The sequence below is a fragment of the Quercus suber genome, unplaced genomic scaffold (genome assembly GCF_002906115.3).
Source record: "Quercus suber isolate HL8 unplaced genomic scaffold, Cork oak 2.0 scaffold_97, whole genome shotgun sequence".
Classification (NCBI taxonomy): Eukaryota; Viridiplantae; Streptophyta; class Magnoliopsida; order Fagales; family Fagaceae; genus Quercus; species Quercus suber.
Genome location: NW_027069562.1, coordinates 1,203,295 through 1,221,032, shown reverse-complemented (window position 1 = coordinate 1,221,032; position 17,738 = coordinate 1,203,295). Strand labels below are relative to the sequence as shown.

Sequence of the window (17,738 nt, the reverse complement as noted above, 5' to 3'; positions counted from 1 at the left end):
AAACCTCCTCTAGCAAAGTGTTCCACCCATCATCTCTCATGACCTGTAAACGTTGCTTTGAAATGTCAACCAACTTCATAGCATTCACAATATCTTGATCTTTTCGTTGTAATGCCTGTGACAACTCATTACTTATGCCAAGCACACCTTTCATCAATGTAAATCAAACACGAATTCAAATGTTTGGAGTAAATTAATTAAGATATTTGCTTCTGCTCTCTGATCAGAATCTAAACCATCTTCTATAATAGTTTCAATCACATCAATTACAGAAGAAAACATGTGAATAAGATTAACAAGTGCACCATAATGAGAACTCCAACGTGTATCTCCAGGTCTTTTTAGACTCATTTCTTGATTCAAGCCACGACCAGTTGAAATTTCATTATTTTTTAATGCTTCTATAACTTCAGCATTACGTTTTTCGCGAAGAATATCACGACGTTTGCATGATGCTCCAACAATATTGAATACCTTTGCAACCAAGTTAAAAAAGGTTGCAATCTGGATGTGATTTTTTGCTACTGCAACTAATGTTAGTTGAAGTTGATGTGCAAAGCAATGGACATAATAGGCAGAAGGATTATCTTTCAAAATAAGAGTTTTAGTCCATTTAACTCACCTCGCATGTTGCTTGCCCCGTCGTAGCCTTGTCCCCGCAATCTACTAATGCTTAAGCTATGTTTATTAAATACTTCCTCAATTGCACTCTTTAGTGTCACTGCTGATGTATTATTAACATGTGTAATGCCTAAAAAGCGCTCATTCACATGTCCCAATTTGTCCACATAGCGCAAAGCAATTGCCAATTGTTCTTTAGTAGACATATCACGTGATTCATCAACTATAATAGCAAATAATGAATCTCCAATATCTTTAATAATAGCATTTATTGTCTCAACGGCTGCAGCATTTGCTATTTCTTTTTGGATATCAGGAGAGGTCATTTGATGATTTTCAGGAGCATTTTCAAGGACTGCCTTATCAATTTCTTCATTGTGATTTGCAAGAAACGTAATAATTCAAGAAAATTTCCTTGATTATTGGAGTCTTTAGATTCATCATGGCCACGAAATGCTAATCCTTGCCGTTGTAGAAAACAAATACAATCCACTGATGCATTCAAACGAGTCCGATATTCCTTTTCTCAACATCTGATTGCTTGTTTATAACTGTTTGAAACTTTGTCTCTGGTTTAACAAAGCTTCACATTTTCTTTGAGCTATATTATGTGCACTGTTGTGATCCCCAACGTGATTCTGTAATTTCTCCTTTTTTTTCCTATCCTTACAAATTTTTTAAAGAGCTAACAAAATATAAAAATAACTATTAATAGTATTTAAATTATATATATAGGAATTATATTATTATTATTTTTTTTTTAGAGTTTTAACTTATGGTATCTACTCCTAATTATATTATGCATCTTATTGTATATCTTTAAATATATCAATGTATATACATGAAGCTATAAGCTAGTTCTTATTAAGCATTTAGGTTATAGATACATATAAGGATCCGTTTGGATTGAACTTATTATTGCTGAAAACTGAAAACTGAAAACACTGTAGCAAAATAATTTTTAAATGTGTGAATAGTGCCGTGAGACCCATTTTTACTGAAAAAATTGATAAAAAGTAAAATTGTAGGTCCGTAAACAGTACACAAGTGCACTGTTCGCGACAAAAAGTCAACCAGTGCAGCTACTGTTCATGTAAACAGTAAACGCCCAGTAACGGCATAGTACCGCATTACTCCTTCACACGCCTTGAAACAAAAAAGAAAAAAAAAAGGTCCAAAACGTAAAATGAAAACGTGCCGCAACATTAATCCCAATCCAAACGCTCACATAGCGGCAAAGTCTTGTCAAAATTTAATTTGTGAGAGGCAATTCACAACCATACAAGACAGTGCAGCAAACTTTTAAAGATACTCATCATTTTTAAGATTGACTAAGAGAAAAAAACGCTGAAATTAAACTAGTTACATATAAACTGTTTTAATATTTACTAAGCCAGAACGTTCTAACATAACTATAAAAATAGTCTAGATTTTATTTTTCCTTGATATGTAAGCTTAATTAGTTACCTGAACATAAAATAACGGAGAGAACTGTGGATTATGTTAATCAATATCATTCCAAGAAACAAGCTGAGCTTCTGCTTCTTCCTTCTCTTTCAATTCAAGAAACTCCGATAAAGTTATATTCATTTGTGCCTCCACGAGCCGAGCACCACCATCATTGGACACAATTTCTAACTCTCCATCACCATCCTCTCCACGCCGGAGCCTTCCACTAAGCAACGGCTGCTCATACAATGCTCTTGCTAGTGACTCCTTAGCCCAACCTGCAAAAACTGACCCTGAATCCTCCTCACTCACGTTCTTGTAGTAAAGAAGTACATGAAGACACCTTCGGAATATTCCTGAACCAACAGGGTCCGCAGCCAAGACTCGGCGCACCGGTCTCTGATCAATCAGCTTATAAGGTGTCACTGATAACAGAGCCTCAATCTTTAACTTATGGACATTGGTGATACCATTATTCGGACTTGCCATTTCTTTAGATAACTAGTGCACAACTTCACATTAGGTAAGCAGGTACGTATTTATAGGGGAATGTAAATAGGGGCATGATTATTTAATAACTAGACTCAAAATTAATTAACAAATCGTGTTAGTTTAAAAATGTTTGTAGTTAATGAGAGCCTGACAGTTGGCATAATGGTATATAGCTATCACACTTAAAGATAGACAAGGAAGGTGCCTGTGAGGGAGAGTCACGTTAGGTCTTATCACTCTCTTTCTGGCCTGTTTATGCAATAATTTCCTTCCTTTCAAGGACATAGTCACCTAAAGGAGGGCACCTAACACTAAAATACTAATTTTTATACCACTTGTTAATCCACACGTCATTTTCACAACACTTAACAGTGATGCTAAAAATCTATCACCAAAGGAATCCTAAATTTTTGTGAACATCTTTCTCACCTTGTCCTTGTGAATTTACAATTTAGGACATTTGCAGCCCACAATTTAGTTTCTTCTTCTTTTTTCTTCTTTTTTAGTAATATTTGTGGGCTCCTCGTATATTTGCTGACCACTTCTTGAAAAGGAGATATGAACTTGAATAATTTTTTAACTGAGAAAGAAAAACTTTAGACAATTTTGCGCATGGGCCACTCATAAATTTAGCAACTTTTTTCCTTTTTTTTTTTTTTTCCCCTTAAACATGATTTGATTTGACAATTTTGCGCATGGGCCACTTATAAATTTATAACTTCTATAACTTGTATGTTTGGTGGAGGACGTGCCATGCATTGTGGACCTGTGGTCGGACGGATAGTAGATAACTGGTATGGTATAATTATTAGTGGGTCAAATCAAATCAAAAAAATTATTAGTGGGTGTTTACACTATTTCAAAAAATAATTTTAAGTTTTTAAATAATATTATATGTATTTTTACAAATTTTTTCACTCACATATATTTTTACACATATTTTCAAACAATAAAACACATATTTTTAAGTGCATGTATTAAACACTCTTAAAGATTTTTTTCTATGTTAAAAAAAATTAGTGATTTTCTTTTACCAAACACCCATAAAAATCTCTTACCAAATAGACCCTAAATTTGTGTGAACATCTTTCTCACCTTGTCCTTGTGAATTTACAACTTAGCACATGTGCAGCCCACAAATTAGTTTCTTCTTCTTCTTTCTTCTTTTTTAGTAATGTTTGTGGGCTCCTCGTATATTTGCTGACCACTTCTTGAAAAGGAGTTGTGAACTTGAATAATTTTTTAACTGAGGAAGAAAAACTTTAGACAATTTTGCGCCATGGGCCACTCATAAATTTACAACTTCTATAATTTGTATGTTAGGTGGAGGACGTGCCATGCATTGTGGACTTTTAGTCGGACGGATGGTAGATAACTGGTATGGTATAACTATTAGTGGGGTGTTTAGTATACCATTTCAAACAATAATTTTCAATTTTTAAACAATATTATATGTATTTTTACACATTTTTTTACTTACACATATTTTTATATATGTTTTCAAACAACAAAACACATTTTTAAGTGCATGTACCAAAGACCCTTAGAGATTTTTTTTCAATGTTTAAAAAAAATAGTGATTTTCTTTTACCAGTATACATTGGAATCAAAATTTGCATAACTTACAGAAACAAAAACAAAAATGCTACTAAAATCATATGGAGCATTTTGTTAGTAACTAGTATGGTATAATTATTAGAGATTGTTTCTATTTTCTTTTAATGGATTTTCTTTTACTAATAAATACTTTGAAATAAAAATTTGCATAATTTACTGGGGGTGGAAACCCAAACTTATGTATTGAGCTCAAGGCCCTATTTGAAGGTTACTGTGTGTCCGAAGAGGCGAAAGTTGTTGAGAAGGAGTCTGCATGAAAGAAAGATACCTGGAAGTGAAGGGGATTAGTCCGAAAAGAGTACCAGTGGTCCGAAGAGATCATTCTCCTCGGATGTAAAGATTCTTGATCAAGCAAATATCTAGAGGGTTCAAATGATCTTACTAATCACTTCAGTGATCTAGATAAGCTTTGGGCATGCCTGGAGATAAGAAGAATGGAGAAATATCTAAAAGGAAAAACTACCACCATCACATTAAATGCACTGCATCTGCTTTTCTGGCCGCATTAATATGGAGAAGACCTCTGAACAGTGTCATCCCAACTACTACTACTCACAGAAAGCTAAAGAAGAGATTTGACGTGATACATACTCAAGTGGACACTTAGATGAAGAACAAGTGGACAACGAAGATGATGAGGAAAGATGCTATATAAAGAAAAAGCCTTTGGAGGAGAAGGGGGGGTTTTTTTCGGAGAATTGTATTCATTTTTCATTCAATAATATTCCTCTTCGGACATCAAATTGAAAAGCCTTGAAGTGTGTTTATATTATCAGTTCCTTCTTGAACACCATAGTTAACTATTGTTTAATTCACAATCAGCCTAACTTTTTCACTCATTCTCTACAAATTCATTATTCTGGGTTCATTAGGCTCATAATCCAAACCATTTGGGCTTGGGCTACAAAAATAGACCCTATAATTGGCGCCGTCTGTGGGGAGAACTTGAGCGAAAGTAGAAGCAACAGTTGATAATGGCTGAACTAGGGCAACAACCAGCAGAATCTATGGCGTCCTAACACGTAGACCCTTTTCTTAATTTGGAGCAGAGACAAGATCGTGAAGGCAGTGTGCATACCACACACCCTAAGTGAAGCCAAACACATGGAGAAAGTCACGTGTCTTATGTGGAGAAGAACCACAATATGCAACTAGAAATTGAGAGGCTAAAGAGGGAGTAGCGCCATGCAAAGAGGAAACAGATTTCTTCGCATTCTGATGAAGATTTGAGTGACGAGAAAGATGTCACTTACGAGCAGAGATCTCGGACACCAACCAGTGAATCGTTTTCCTATAAAGAGGAGCACCGTCGCAAGAGGCAACCTCGAAGCCCATCATGTGGAGGTGTAAGGAATGATGCTATGAGCAAAGCCTTGAATCAAATCTCTAGGTCACCCTTCACGCACAGGATTGAAGGAGCGAGACTTCCCCGGCATTTTAACCAACCGACTTTCACCATTTATAATGGTAAAACGGACCTTGTGGAACATGTGAGTCACTTTAAGCAGAGGATGGCTGTCTATTCTAGAGATGAGGCTCTGATGTGCAAAGTTTTTCCCTCTAGTCTTGGACCGATTGCAATGAGATGGTTTGACAGCCTAGAAGCAGACTCCATCGACTCCTTCAGAGAGTTTACTCAAGCATTTGGTTTCCGTTTTGTCACATTTAGAAGAGTGGCCAGGCCCTTGTCTTCACTGCTATCCTTGAGCATGCAAAAGGGTGAGACCTTGAAAACGTATTCAGATAGGTACTAGGAGATGTTTAATGATATGGAGGGCAATTTTGATGGAATGACCCTTAGCACGTGCCTCCCCACTGACCATGGTTTGAGGAAGTCCTTAATTAGCAAACCAGTAACTAACATGTGTCAGCTCATAGACCGTATTGAAAAATATAAAAGAGTTGAAGAAGATCAACAGTAAGGGAAGGGAAAGGATAAGGTTATCCCCCAGGAGATGAGGGATTTCAGGTCGGACCGTTACAATAACAACAAACCACGGAGAGATTTCGTTGGGCAGTCAGGATCAACAAACCTTCAAGCAGTTAACACTGTATTCGAACAGTTAGTACACCAGGTTTTGAAAAAAGTTAAGAATGAACCATTCTTTAAGTGGCCGAACAAGATGATGGGGAACCCTGAAAGGCGTAACCATAATCTCTATTGCCAATACCACCAAGATCTTGGGCATACCACAGAGGATTACAAGAGTCTGTGGGATCATTTGGACCAACTGGTCCACGAAGGTTAATTGAGACACCTCTTGCATCACTCCAGTGGCCGAGGAAGTCAGATGAATTCTGAACCCCAAAGGGATGACTCTTTAAAGCCTCTATTGGGAACTATCAACGTCATTTTCGCCGCACCAGGGAGAACAGGATCCTGGCCGTCCAAGGTTATGTCGGTAGCCCGGTTACCGACAGGGGACTTTGGCCAAGATCCGAAAAGAGCTAGAATGAATATTCAACCGGTTTTAGGCTTCTCGGACGAAGACAAGATTGGAACCATCCAACCCCATGATGACGCTTTAGTAATCACCCTCAGAATTAGAGGATATGATGTGAAGAGGGTAATAGTGAATTAGGGTAGCGCGGTAGAGATAATGTACCCTGACCTCTACAAGGGGCTGAACCTAAAACCTGATGACTTAACAGCATACAGTTCTCCCCTGGTTAGCTTCGAAGGAAGAATCGTCACCCCGAAGGGCCAAATACGGATACCCGTATAGACTGGCTCAGAGGTAGTGGAGGTGGATTTCATTGTTGTAGATGTGTATTCCCCTTATACGGCAATTGTAGCCAGACCTTGACTCCATACGCTAAGGGCTGTTTCCTCTACTTTGTATCAAAAAGTTAAATATCCATCCAAATGGCAAGTTTGTGAAATCCAAGAAGATCAATCCTCGGCCAGACAATGCTTAGTGGCTGCCATCCAGCACAAGCCCGAAACGGAGTCCTCGGCCAAGGCCGAAAGGGGTTTATAGCAGTTAAAAAGTCGAGTATCGCCCGCCGAAGATCCAGAAGAGGGCGTTAGATGTGAAGATTTAATAAAATTTCTAATTAGAGACAATCCCGAAAGGTTCTTTCAAGTCGGATCTCAGATGCCTCTATCAGAGAGGGAGGACCTAGTAGAATTCCTTAAAAGAAACCTTGATGTATTTGCCTGGAACGCCTACGAGGCCCCAAGAGTGGATCCAGAATTCATTTGCCACCATCTGAAGGTTAACCCATTGATCACCCCTAAGAAGCAACTTCCTCGGTGCCCATCTAAGGAGCATGATGATGTAGTAAGAGAAGAAGTAACAAAGCTCAAACAAGCCGGAGCTATTAAAGAGGTTTTTTTATCCTGAATGGCTAGCAAACAATGTGGTGGTGAAGAAGAAGAATGGTAAATGGCGAGTGTGTGTAGACTTCACTGACTTAAATAAGGCCTGTCCTAAGGATCCATTCCCTATTTCAAAAATTGATCAGTTGGTAGATGCCACTGTCGGCCACCATCGGATGAGTTTCTTGAATGCCTTCTAAGGTTACCATCAAATATTGTTAGCCTTGGACGATTAGGAGAAGACTGCATTTGTCACCCCTATTAGTAACTACCATTACAAGGTGACGCCCTTTGGTTTGAAAAATGCATGATCTACTTACCAGAGGATGATGACGAGGATGTTTGAGCCGCAGTTGGGCAAAAGTATCGAAATCTATATAGACGACATGGTGGTGAAAAGCAAGATCGTTTCGGAACATGTAAAGGATCTTGAAAACATTTTTGAAGTTCTAAGAAGGTAGAAGCTACATCTAAATGCCTCCAAATGCTCATTTGGTGTGGGGTCAAACAAGTTCTTGGGGTACATGGTGACTCACAGGGGAATTGAAGTTAACCTCGATCAAATAAAGGCTATCCACAATCTACAGGCTCCTTGGAATCCCAAAGAGGTTCAGAAGTTGACCGGGATGATTGCTGCCCTAAATCGATTCATCTCCCGATCAGTAGATAGGTGTAGACCTTTCTTCTTGTTGATCAACAAGTGGAAGGGATTTAAGTGGACTGAAGAATGTGCTGTGACCTTTCAGCAACTTAAGGACTATCTCGCTCGGCCACCCATCATGTTCAGTCTAAAACCAGACGAAGTCTTGTTTGCCTACATTGCTGTGGCTCCTTGTGCTGTGAGCTTGGTGTTAATACGGGTAGATCACGGTGTGCAAAAGCCAATTTATTATGTAAGTAAGTCGCTACATGAGGCCGAGGCTCGTTACTTCCCACTGGAGAAGGCTATCCTGACAGTGGTGCTTGGTACGCGAAAACTCCCTCATTATTTCCAAGCTCACACGGTCATTGTTCTCATCCAGCTCCCGCTTAAGGCTATACTCCGAAGTGCTAATTACATTGGAAGGATTGCTAAGTAGGGCACGATCTTGGGGGCTTTTGATATCAAGTACATGCCTCGCACATCGGTCAAGGGCCAGGTCTTTGCAAATTTGGTGGCCGAGTTCACGGAGCCCAGGTTAGAAGAAATAATGCCAACCTCGGACATGGATGAAAAATCGGTTGACATGATTTCTCAACAAAGCCCCTCACATTGGGAAGTGTATATGGATGGTGCAGCGAACCAGAAGGGTTCTGGAGTGGGGCTAGTGCTAATATCCCCCGAAAAAATCATCATTGAAAAGTCGCTAAGATTAGATTTCTCGGCAACAAACAATGAGACGGAGTATGAAGCTCTACTAATGGGAATGGCTATGGTTCAAAGAATGGGAGGAAAGTTAGTGGAGGTGTTCTCGGACTCGAGATTAGTCGTTGGTCAAGTACAAGGTGAGTTTAAAGCAAAGGATGAAAGAATGTAGGGATACCTAAGCCGAGTTAAGTGTTTGCAATCAGAGTTTGAATCTTTTAATTTATTACATATCCTCAGAAATGGTAATGCGCATGCTGACTCTTTAGCCACGCTCGCTTCCTATTCGGCACAGGGCTTGTCAAGGGTTATCCTTGTTGAGGACATGCATAGCCCTATAGAAGGACAAAGAGAGGTAGCCCAAGTTCACCAAATCAGAGCCGAACTCAACTGGATGGATCCTATAATTAAATTCTTGAAGGAGGATATTTTGCCCGAAGAGAAGGGCGAAGCTGACAAAATTCGGAGGAAAGCGACCAGATTCTGGCTATCCAAAGATCGAAAATTATATAAACGTTCCTATTCAGGACCGTACTTATTATGCATGCATCCTGAAGCAGCTGAGTTACTACTGGAAGAGCTACACGAAGGAATTTGTGGGAGCCACACTGGAGGTAGATCCTTGGCTTACCAAGCCATTACCCAAGGTTACTGGTGGCCAAATATGCAAAAAGAAGCCCATGAATATGTCAAGAAGTGCGACCAATGTCAACGGTTTGCCCCAAACATTCATCAGCTAGGAGGAACCCTTAATCTGCTATCCAGCCCGTGGCCCTTCGCTCAATGGGGTTTAGATATCGTGGGTCCATTCCTTAAAGCCATAGGAAACAGGAAATATATTTTGGTTAGCACAGACTATTTTACCAAATGGGTTGAAGCCGAACCTCTGGCCAACATCAGAGACGTAGATGTACAAAAATTTGTGTGGAAGAATATTGTCACTCGGTTTGGAACTCCTCATACTCTCATTTCGAACAACGGCTTACAGTTCGATAGTAAAGCATTCAGGAGTTATTGTGGTAAACTAGAAATCACAAACAGATACTCCACCCCTGCCTATCCCCAAGGGAATAGGTAAGCAGAAGCAATTAATAAGGTCATAGTTAATAGATTAAAAAATAGACTAAACGATGCAAAGGGAAAATAGGTGGAAGAACTGCCACACGTACTGTGGGTATACAGAACTACACCTCGTAGGTCTATTGGGAAAACCCCCTTTTCAATGACCTAGGGAGCTGAGGCTGTCATACCTCTGGAGACTGGGTTCCCAACTATGAAGACTAGTTCGTTCAGTCCGACCAGCAACAATGAGCAGCTAGAAAAGAGTTTGGATTTGATTGAAAAACGGAGAGAAAATGCAATGGTCCGATTAGCACATTACCAACAAAAGCTCAGGTAGGGCAAAGCTAAGTCCTCTAGAACCTAGTGATTGGTACTCAAGAAAGTTATGGGCACTGCAAAGAACCCAGCTTGGGGAAAATTAGGGCCCAACTGGGAGGGGCCATATCGTATTACTTCAGAAGCTGGCATTGGGGCATATTTTTTGGAAGATTTGGACCGTCATGTAATACCACGCCCTTGGAATATAAACAACCTTAAAAGGTATTATTATTAATCAAGTCTTTACTTTAATCATTGTGCCAATTTATTATGTAAAATCTTTGAATCTCTCCTAAGTGTTTAAACTTAAATCCAATCATGTCTGAAGTTTTCGGACCAAATGATTTTGGTTAGTTAACACTCTTTTGTAAGTCTCCTAAGTGTTTAAACTTAAATCCAATCATGCCTGAAATCCTCGGAGCAGATGATTTGGGTTAGTTAACACTCGTTTGCAAGTCTCTTAAGTGTTTAAACTTAAATCCAATCATGCCTGAAGTCCTCGGACCAGATGATTTGGATTAGTTAACACTCGTTTGCAAGTTTCCTAAATGTTTAAACTTAAATCCAATCATGTCTGAAGTTCTCGGACCAGATGATTTGGGTTAGTTAACACTCATTTGCAAGTCTCCGAAGTGTTTAAACTTAAATCCAATCATGCCTGAAGTCCTCCGACCAAATGATTTGGGTTAGTTAACACTCGTTTGCAAGTCTCCTAAGTGTTTAAACTTAAGTCCAATCATGCCTGAAGTCCTCGGATCAGATGATATGGGTTAGTTAACACTGTCTTATAGTCATTATCAAAGTTCAAATTTAACAAACCATGCTTAAATAACTTCGTCTTGTAGTCTTAGATATTGAAATAATCTGAAAATCCAAGAAAATCTGTAATATCTTCACATCATTCATTGCATTTTATGTTCGTTAATAACTCTTATATGACCTACTTCTTCCAGTATTTGAATAAGGTGTTTACATTACTGGTCTGATATTGTTGTTAAGTCTGCCTGTATTACAATAGTAAATTTCATAACATGTACGACGAAAATAGAAAATAGAAGAATAATTTCATTAATTAAAAAGAAAGTACATTGCAATCCCTTACAAAAAAAAAAAAAAACTAATACAAGTACGAAATAGAAATTCTTAGGTGTCTAAGTCTTCGTCTGAGAAGCCAAAGGGTCAGCAGCATGGCTGGGCTAGGTGGCAGCATCCGTAATTTGATCCTCAGCCTGCTTGCTTTGGTCTCCAATCTGACCAGACTCTTGGGGTGCTTCAGTAGGATCAGGAAGGGTCTGGTCGACTACAGGCTGCTCTGGAGCTTCTGTCAATTCGCAGATGTTTAGGTGGTAGAAAATGCTCTTAGGCTGCCTCAAGTCAGCCTCTGGAGGGACTCCAGCAGCTTCAAGGGTTTTATCCCAAGTTACATGACAATATTCCCTGCAAACCTTCGCGAACTCCTCAGTAAGTCTGAGTTGGGTCTCCTCCACCCCAAAAGTATATGCTGTTTGTCTCTCAGTCTCCACTGCCTCTTTGGCCAGCTGAGCAGCTTTCTCGGCCAACTGAGCAGCTTCCCTGGCTTTCTTTAGTTCAGTACGAAGACCTTTGATTGACTCTCTCTCTGTCTCCAGATTGATCTCAGTCATACGCAACTGCTTGCGTTGGTCTTCAGCCTGCTTTTCAGCGGTCCTCAGGCCAGCATCAAGATTGTCCCTTTAGCTTGTCATATCTCTCAGCTGCTCGGACAGCCGAGAGTAATCTTCCTTCAGACTACCCAGGGATTTTTCAATCTCAGACCGAGTGTGAGCCTCGGCCTGGGCTCCATTAAAGGTTCTTTTATTCCACTCTTCGGCCACGTAAACCTACTGGGTAACCTGTATAGTAGAAGAAAGAATTTCAATATAAAGTAAAAAATAAATTAATTAAATTAATTAATCAACATTTTAATTAAAAAAAAATGGACTGGTTCACTTACCATGGCCAAATCCCTTTTGAGAGATAAGAAGAGTTTATACTGGCTGAAGCGCCTGTAAGACTCCATATCATTCGGAAGGAGGAGTGGCTGCTCTAGGGCTTCAGCAACCAAACCTGCCTTCCCCCCATGGTAATTCCTAAGGGAGGTATCCCAGGGGATGGGAGCACCGTTCAGCTCCAACTTAGAGGACCAGGTGCGTGGCCCTCGGCACACCTCAGCGGCAAGAGTTTCGTCTCGGCTCTTGGTAGACGAAGCGCTTTTGTTCCACTGGCCTTTATCTACTTTCTGTTGCTTTGCCCCTTTTGGAGGCACCACCTTCCTCTTTTCGTCAATCGTAATGGGCCTCTTTTTCTTTATATTTGGTAATGGTTTTAGGCCGAGATCAGAGGAAATTTGAGGAGGTGGTAGAGGAAGACTAACAACTGGCTGAGACATCCAGTCTCCTTAGGCCCAGCCTTTTTGTTCCTATTCTTCATCAAATCTTTCAAGCTCGCCATGTCGTCTTCTTCGTCCGAAGAGACTTCTAGAAGAGCTGTTATCAAGACTGGAGGACGGACACTAGATTGCCTGTCAACTTCCTCCTCAGCGTTCGAAACGTGTATCACTCGAACCTCTTCTGAGGCCTCTCTGAAGGTAAATTTATCAATTTGCTCTTCGAGTGATGAAGTCGAGGAAGCAACACCCTTGCCTTCTGCTACTGGTTCGAGAGGAATCTGCTGAACTGGCTGGGCGAGCAGCAGTACACCCTGCGGGTTTAGATGTGGCACAGGGGGAAGATCGAACAAAGCCAAAAAATCTTTCCGAGCAATGTCGATGCGGTTGATGTGATAGTCTCCTTGTCTTATCGCGTTACCGATCGACTGAAAATCGGACGGTTTGGGCGTGTAACCAAGAATGAGGGGAACCGACCGGAGTTGTCCGTCTTCACTTACAAAGATTTCCGATCATAGTAGATAGTTGAGCGCGGCGGTATTTGTGAGGCTCAGCCAAGGAGAAACGTGGTTTTTATCTGTCAACATCACGACAGAACTTAGTCAGAAACTTGAAAACAATAAGACAGAGAGGACAAAATTGTTAAGAAACGTTGATCCTAAATCTACTGTTAGCAAACCTAAATCTACGATGCCCCCACCTGGCTCTCCTGGTCGGGTTAGGCAGTGAAGACCGTCATGCCACGTGCTCGAGATGATTAGATAGTCGTCTTTCATCCCTTTGTTAGATTTGGGAAGGCAGGAGACAAGCCTAACAGCGTCAAATCGGGATTTCAGATAATATCCCGCTCCTTTCTAACTGTGGCAATCGTACATGTGTACCACGTCCCACCAGGTGAGTCCCAATCCTAGATGACGGTTCAAATCGTCAATGGCTCCTAAAACTTTAAAGATGTTAAGCGCACATTGTTCAGGGCTAAGCTTACAGTTTCGAAGGTAATTAGTGGTGATGGAGCCCATAGGGATAGTCATTCCTCCTTCCAGGAAGGCGATGATGGGGATTATTATTTCACCCGACTTCCGATTTGTTAGTATTCTTTCTGGAGGGCAATATCTCAAACCCACATCTTCAGGTATGCGGTATATGGCCCTAAACTCCTCCATCTGAGTGGGGCTGTCCACCAAATACTGAAATCTACCTATCTTAGATAAACAAGAAAGAGGAGATTCTAAACACAATGACTAGGGAGCGACTACTCAAAGGCCGAGGAAGGTGTCCAAGGAGAAGATGAAAGATTTGAGTATATGAGAACTTACACGAACTAGATCGGAGAATGATCTTTAAACTCGTAGAGATTCTTGCAGATTCTGTATTTGATGATTGAAGAGCTCAGTGGATTTGAATGCTTTAGTTCACTGGAAAGTCTGAGAATCTGTAAAGTAAAAGAGAAAAAACCTCTTCTGGGGGTTTATATAGAGACAAACGAAGGAGTAGGAGTCATCCCGCCCAAATTACGAGGAAGAACCACGTTCGTTGGATCAGTAGCCCACCATTGGATAACAGAGACAAAACGCCACCTGGAGTAATTAATAACGCTTTGGGAATATTGAAACGGCAGAAGCAGTTATGAAGCGCCTAAATCTATGCTCCTACACATGTGAACTCATATATTTTTTACTTTTATTTCGTAACAAATCAAAATCCTATTTTTTCTTCTCGGATGCGAGGGAAAAAATCAAAATTTTGAGGGGCTATTGTGGGGGGTGGAAACCCAAACTTATGTATTGGGCCCAAGGCCCTATTTGAAGGTTACTGTGTGTCCGAAGAGGTGAAAGTTGTTGAGAAGGAGTCCGCATGAAAGAAAAATACCTAGAAGTGAAGGGAATCAATCCGAAGAGAGCACCAGTGGTCCGAAGAGATCATTCTTCTCGGATGTAAAGATTCTTGGTCAAGCAAATATCTGGAGGGTTCGAATGATCTTACTAATGACTTCAGCGATCTGGATAAGTTTTGGGCATGCCTGGAGATAAAAAGAATGGAGAAATATCTAAAAGGAAAAACTGTTACCACCACATTAAATGCACTGCATCTGCTTTTCTGGCCGCAGTAATGTGGAGAAGACCCCTAAACAGTGTCATCCTAGCTACTATCACTCACAGAAAGCTAAAGAAAAGATTTGACGTGACACATACTTAAGTGGATACTTAGATGAAGAACAAGTAGACGATGAAGATGATAAGAAAGGATACTATATAAAGAAAAAGTCTCTAGAGGAGAATGGGGGGGTTTTTTTGGAGAATTGTATTCATTTTTCATTCAATAATACTCCTCTTCAAACATCAAATTGAAAAGCCTTGAAGTGTGTTTTTTATATCAGTTCCTTCTTGAACACCATAGTTAACTATTGTTTAGTTCACAATCAGCCTAGCTCTTTTACCCATTCTCTACAAATTCATTGTTCTGAGTTCATTGGGCTCATAATCCAAACCATTTGGGCTTGGACTACAAAAATAGACCCTACACTTACCACAACAAAATGATGATAAAAACATATGGAGCAAAATATATATATATATATATTGTGGGTAGAAGACATAATTATGGTTTTTTTCTAAATTAATTTGAAAAATCGGGATGATGATGTTGCTTGAGTGCAACTATTTCATGTAAAATATTAAAAGATAAGGTAAGATAAAGGGTGTTCACATGTCAGTTTAAATTAGTATACAAGTCAACTCGTCACCTAACACGATCGACCAAATCGGGTCAAATAATTTCAAATCACATTGTCATTTGAAGGAATGGGTAAAACCCATGGTTCCTTAGTTTGATCCATAGGTCTTCTACTTGAATCAACGAGGGAGTTGTACTTGTGATGTTGTTTGGATGATTGTAGTGTTTAAAGAATTATTGTAGAAATGGTGCTTGAGAAAGCTAAGAATATTTAGATGAAGCTAATTGAAGAGAGTGATGTTGCATTGAAGCAATCTAATATCTTTCTCAATAAGCTCCCTCATAATTTTCCTCTCATCCTATTATCTAGGTATTTTTGAAATTATGTTTACCCTTTGTTGTCTTTCTCATCATGTTTTCTTTTATTTGTTGTATTTTTTTGGTACTGAAAAGAAGACAAAAATAATATGATTAAGATTTGAAGTTTCATTTTTTTTAGTTTTTTCTCATATATGTTTAGTTGAGAAAATGGAAAATTAGAGAAATGGAAAATTGTTGAGAAGAAATTTACAATTATATCCCTATTAAATAAAACAAAAGATAACACATTTTTCTATTAAAAAATTGTGTAAGGACACTTCGTTTGTTTTTTTTTTGTTTTTTATAAAGAGCATAAATCAAGTGATCCAAAACAAATGGAAAAGAGAAAAACAAAAAAAAAAAAAAAAAAAAAAAAAAAAAAAAAAGTTTTTTTTATAAAGAGCATAAATCAAATGATCCAAAACAGATGGAAAAGAAAAAAAAAAACAAAAATACAAAAAAAGAGGTACATAAAAAGAAAAAGAATAAAGAAGAAAACCAAAGGGGAAAAAGAAAAACAGTTGGGTTTAGAAAAAGACAAAAATTAAAGGAAGGAAAAAAGGAGGAGGAAATTAAAAAGTCAACAAACCCAAGTGCGCGTTGCACATGTGTTTTTACTTTTTAGTCTTTTTCTTCATTTGGAGTTTTCTCTCCAATTTTCTCTATATTTTAGAAAGAAAACATTTTAATGTGCTAGAGACAAAAATATCTGGGCTTTAACATTTTGTTTTCCACTTTTCCTTCCAACCAAACATCCATTAAAAATATTTTCTCTACACTTTTTATTTTTATCTTCTTTATTCCATTTCCAACCAAATGGACCCTAAGAGGTGTACAATACAAACTTGGGGACTAAAATAATAATTCAAATGATCAAGTTGATAATAATTTTGAATTTGAAAAACCCAAAATGTATTTGAACTTTTTCTCTTTAATGTCTAATTAATTAGTACTATTAAACTATTTCAACTTTTTAGCGCTCAACTCTATTGTCACAATGACTCAGAACTCAGAAGTAGAACTAGAATCTCATCACACTACCATAATGTCTTTTTTCAGAACATACATTTAAGCAAAAAAGGACCCTCAGTGGGTTTCATTAACAACAAAAAAAGAAAAAGAAAAAGAAAAAAAAAAGATTCTGTTTGGGTTGGAAATGTTAATTATGTAATCCTCACCGACAACTTTAGCTTGGTTGAGTATCATCAATAATATGCACATGTTACATGACTCGGCAAAGTGTGTCCTGTCATGTCCGGTCTTCCCACTGCCCATTCATCAAGAAGAGGATGCTACAATTATTTATCATCCGTTTAGATTAAGGAGGAGGGAGGAGAAGTAGAGTAGAGTAGAGTAAAGTAGAGCATATTTGCCCAAAATTAACCTATTTTTAACCAACTTTACTTTACTCCCTTTAATCCAAACAGGCCCCTAGTGTATACAAATTGTAAAACCTTTGCTCTCGAACGGTTGTACTCAGTACTTCCTTACATACATGTGAGATTTATGCACCAGTTTGGATGAAGAGAGTATAAAGTAGAGCTGGCTCCCTCTCCATCCAAACTAGCGGCCATAAATGAACTTGAAAATGATATGTCTATTTGTTATACAGAATATCACTTTTACAAATAATTGTGTGATCCTCCACAAGCAGAAGTTGCATCATTCATTTGGGCCTTACGCAGTGCACAAACTAAAGGAATTCAAAAGATTTTGGTAGAGGGAGATTTTAAACTATGTGTTGATGCTTTAAATTCAAGCTTAATTTATGTTGAGTGGTTAATTTCCACCATGTTGAGTAATGTGATTGAGCTTAGCTGAGGTCTTGTTCAATGTGAATTTTGCTAGATTAGGTGATATGCCAATTGTGTTGCATAAATCCTTACTAAATTTCCTGTTGTTTATAAGTTTTTTGAATTTTGCCCTCGTGCCATTTCCAAACAATTGAAAAAAGATATTGCTTTTCTTGTTAGTTAATGAAATTGGTTTTTTTATTAAAAAGAAAAACAAAACAAAAAAAAATCAATTCAACTAATAATTATCAAGCAATAAAATCCCTTAATGATAAGGGCACC

The 17,738-nt window shown here is 38.7% G+C and overlaps 3 protein-coding genes across 3 annotated transcripts in view; 1 reads left to right on the top strand and 2 right to left on the bottom strand.

The window, feature by feature from the left end:
* Positions 1-947, bottom strand: part of LOC136068063 (uncharacterized) — a 7,791-nt gene extending 6,844 nt beyond the window's left edge. Inside the window, exons 1-3 of the mRNA XM_065774714.1 lie at positions 623-947; positions 237-530; positions 5-147 (exon numbers count right to left, since the gene is read on the bottom strand). Of these exons, the coding sequence (XP_065630786.1) occupies positions 5-147; positions 237-530; positions 623-947 (762 nt within the window). The remainder of the gene's footprint in view (positions 1-4; positions 148-236; positions 531-622) is intronic.
* LOC112036212 (uncharacterized) overlaps positions 1-2,582 on the bottom strand; it is a 31,114-nt gene extending 28,532 nt beyond the window's left edge. Inside the window, exon 1 of the mRNA XM_065774701.1 lies at positions 2,089-2,582. Coding sequence (XP_065630773.1) covers positions 2,125-2,559 — 435 coding nt within the window. The 5' untranslated portion in view covers positions 2,560-2,582 and the 3' untranslated portion in view covers positions 2,089-2,124. The remainder of the gene's footprint in view (positions 1-2,088) is intronic.
* A 6,031-nt stretch (positions 2,583-8,613) lies between these two features.
* LOC136068062 (uncharacterized) lies at positions 8,614-9,924 on the top strand. Its single transcript, XM_065774713.1, has 2 exons — positions 8,614-8,936; positions 9,087-9,924. The coding sequence occupies exons 1-2, from the start codon at positions 8,614-8,616 to the stop codon at positions 9,922-9,924; spliced, it is 1,161 nt and encodes a 386-aa protein (XP_065630785.1).
* The last annotated feature ends 7,814 nt before the right edge of the window (positions 9,925-17,738 follow it).

Coding starts and splice junctions, on each gene's coding strand:
- LOC136068062 (XM_065774713.1), top strand. CDS start 8,614: ATGCCTCGCACATCGGTCAAGGGCCAGGTCTTTGCAAATTTGGTGGCC. Junction 8,937..9,086: donor GTTCAAAGAATGGGAGGAAA/GTTAGTGGAGGT, acceptor ACATATCCTCAG/AAATGGTAATGCGCATGCTG.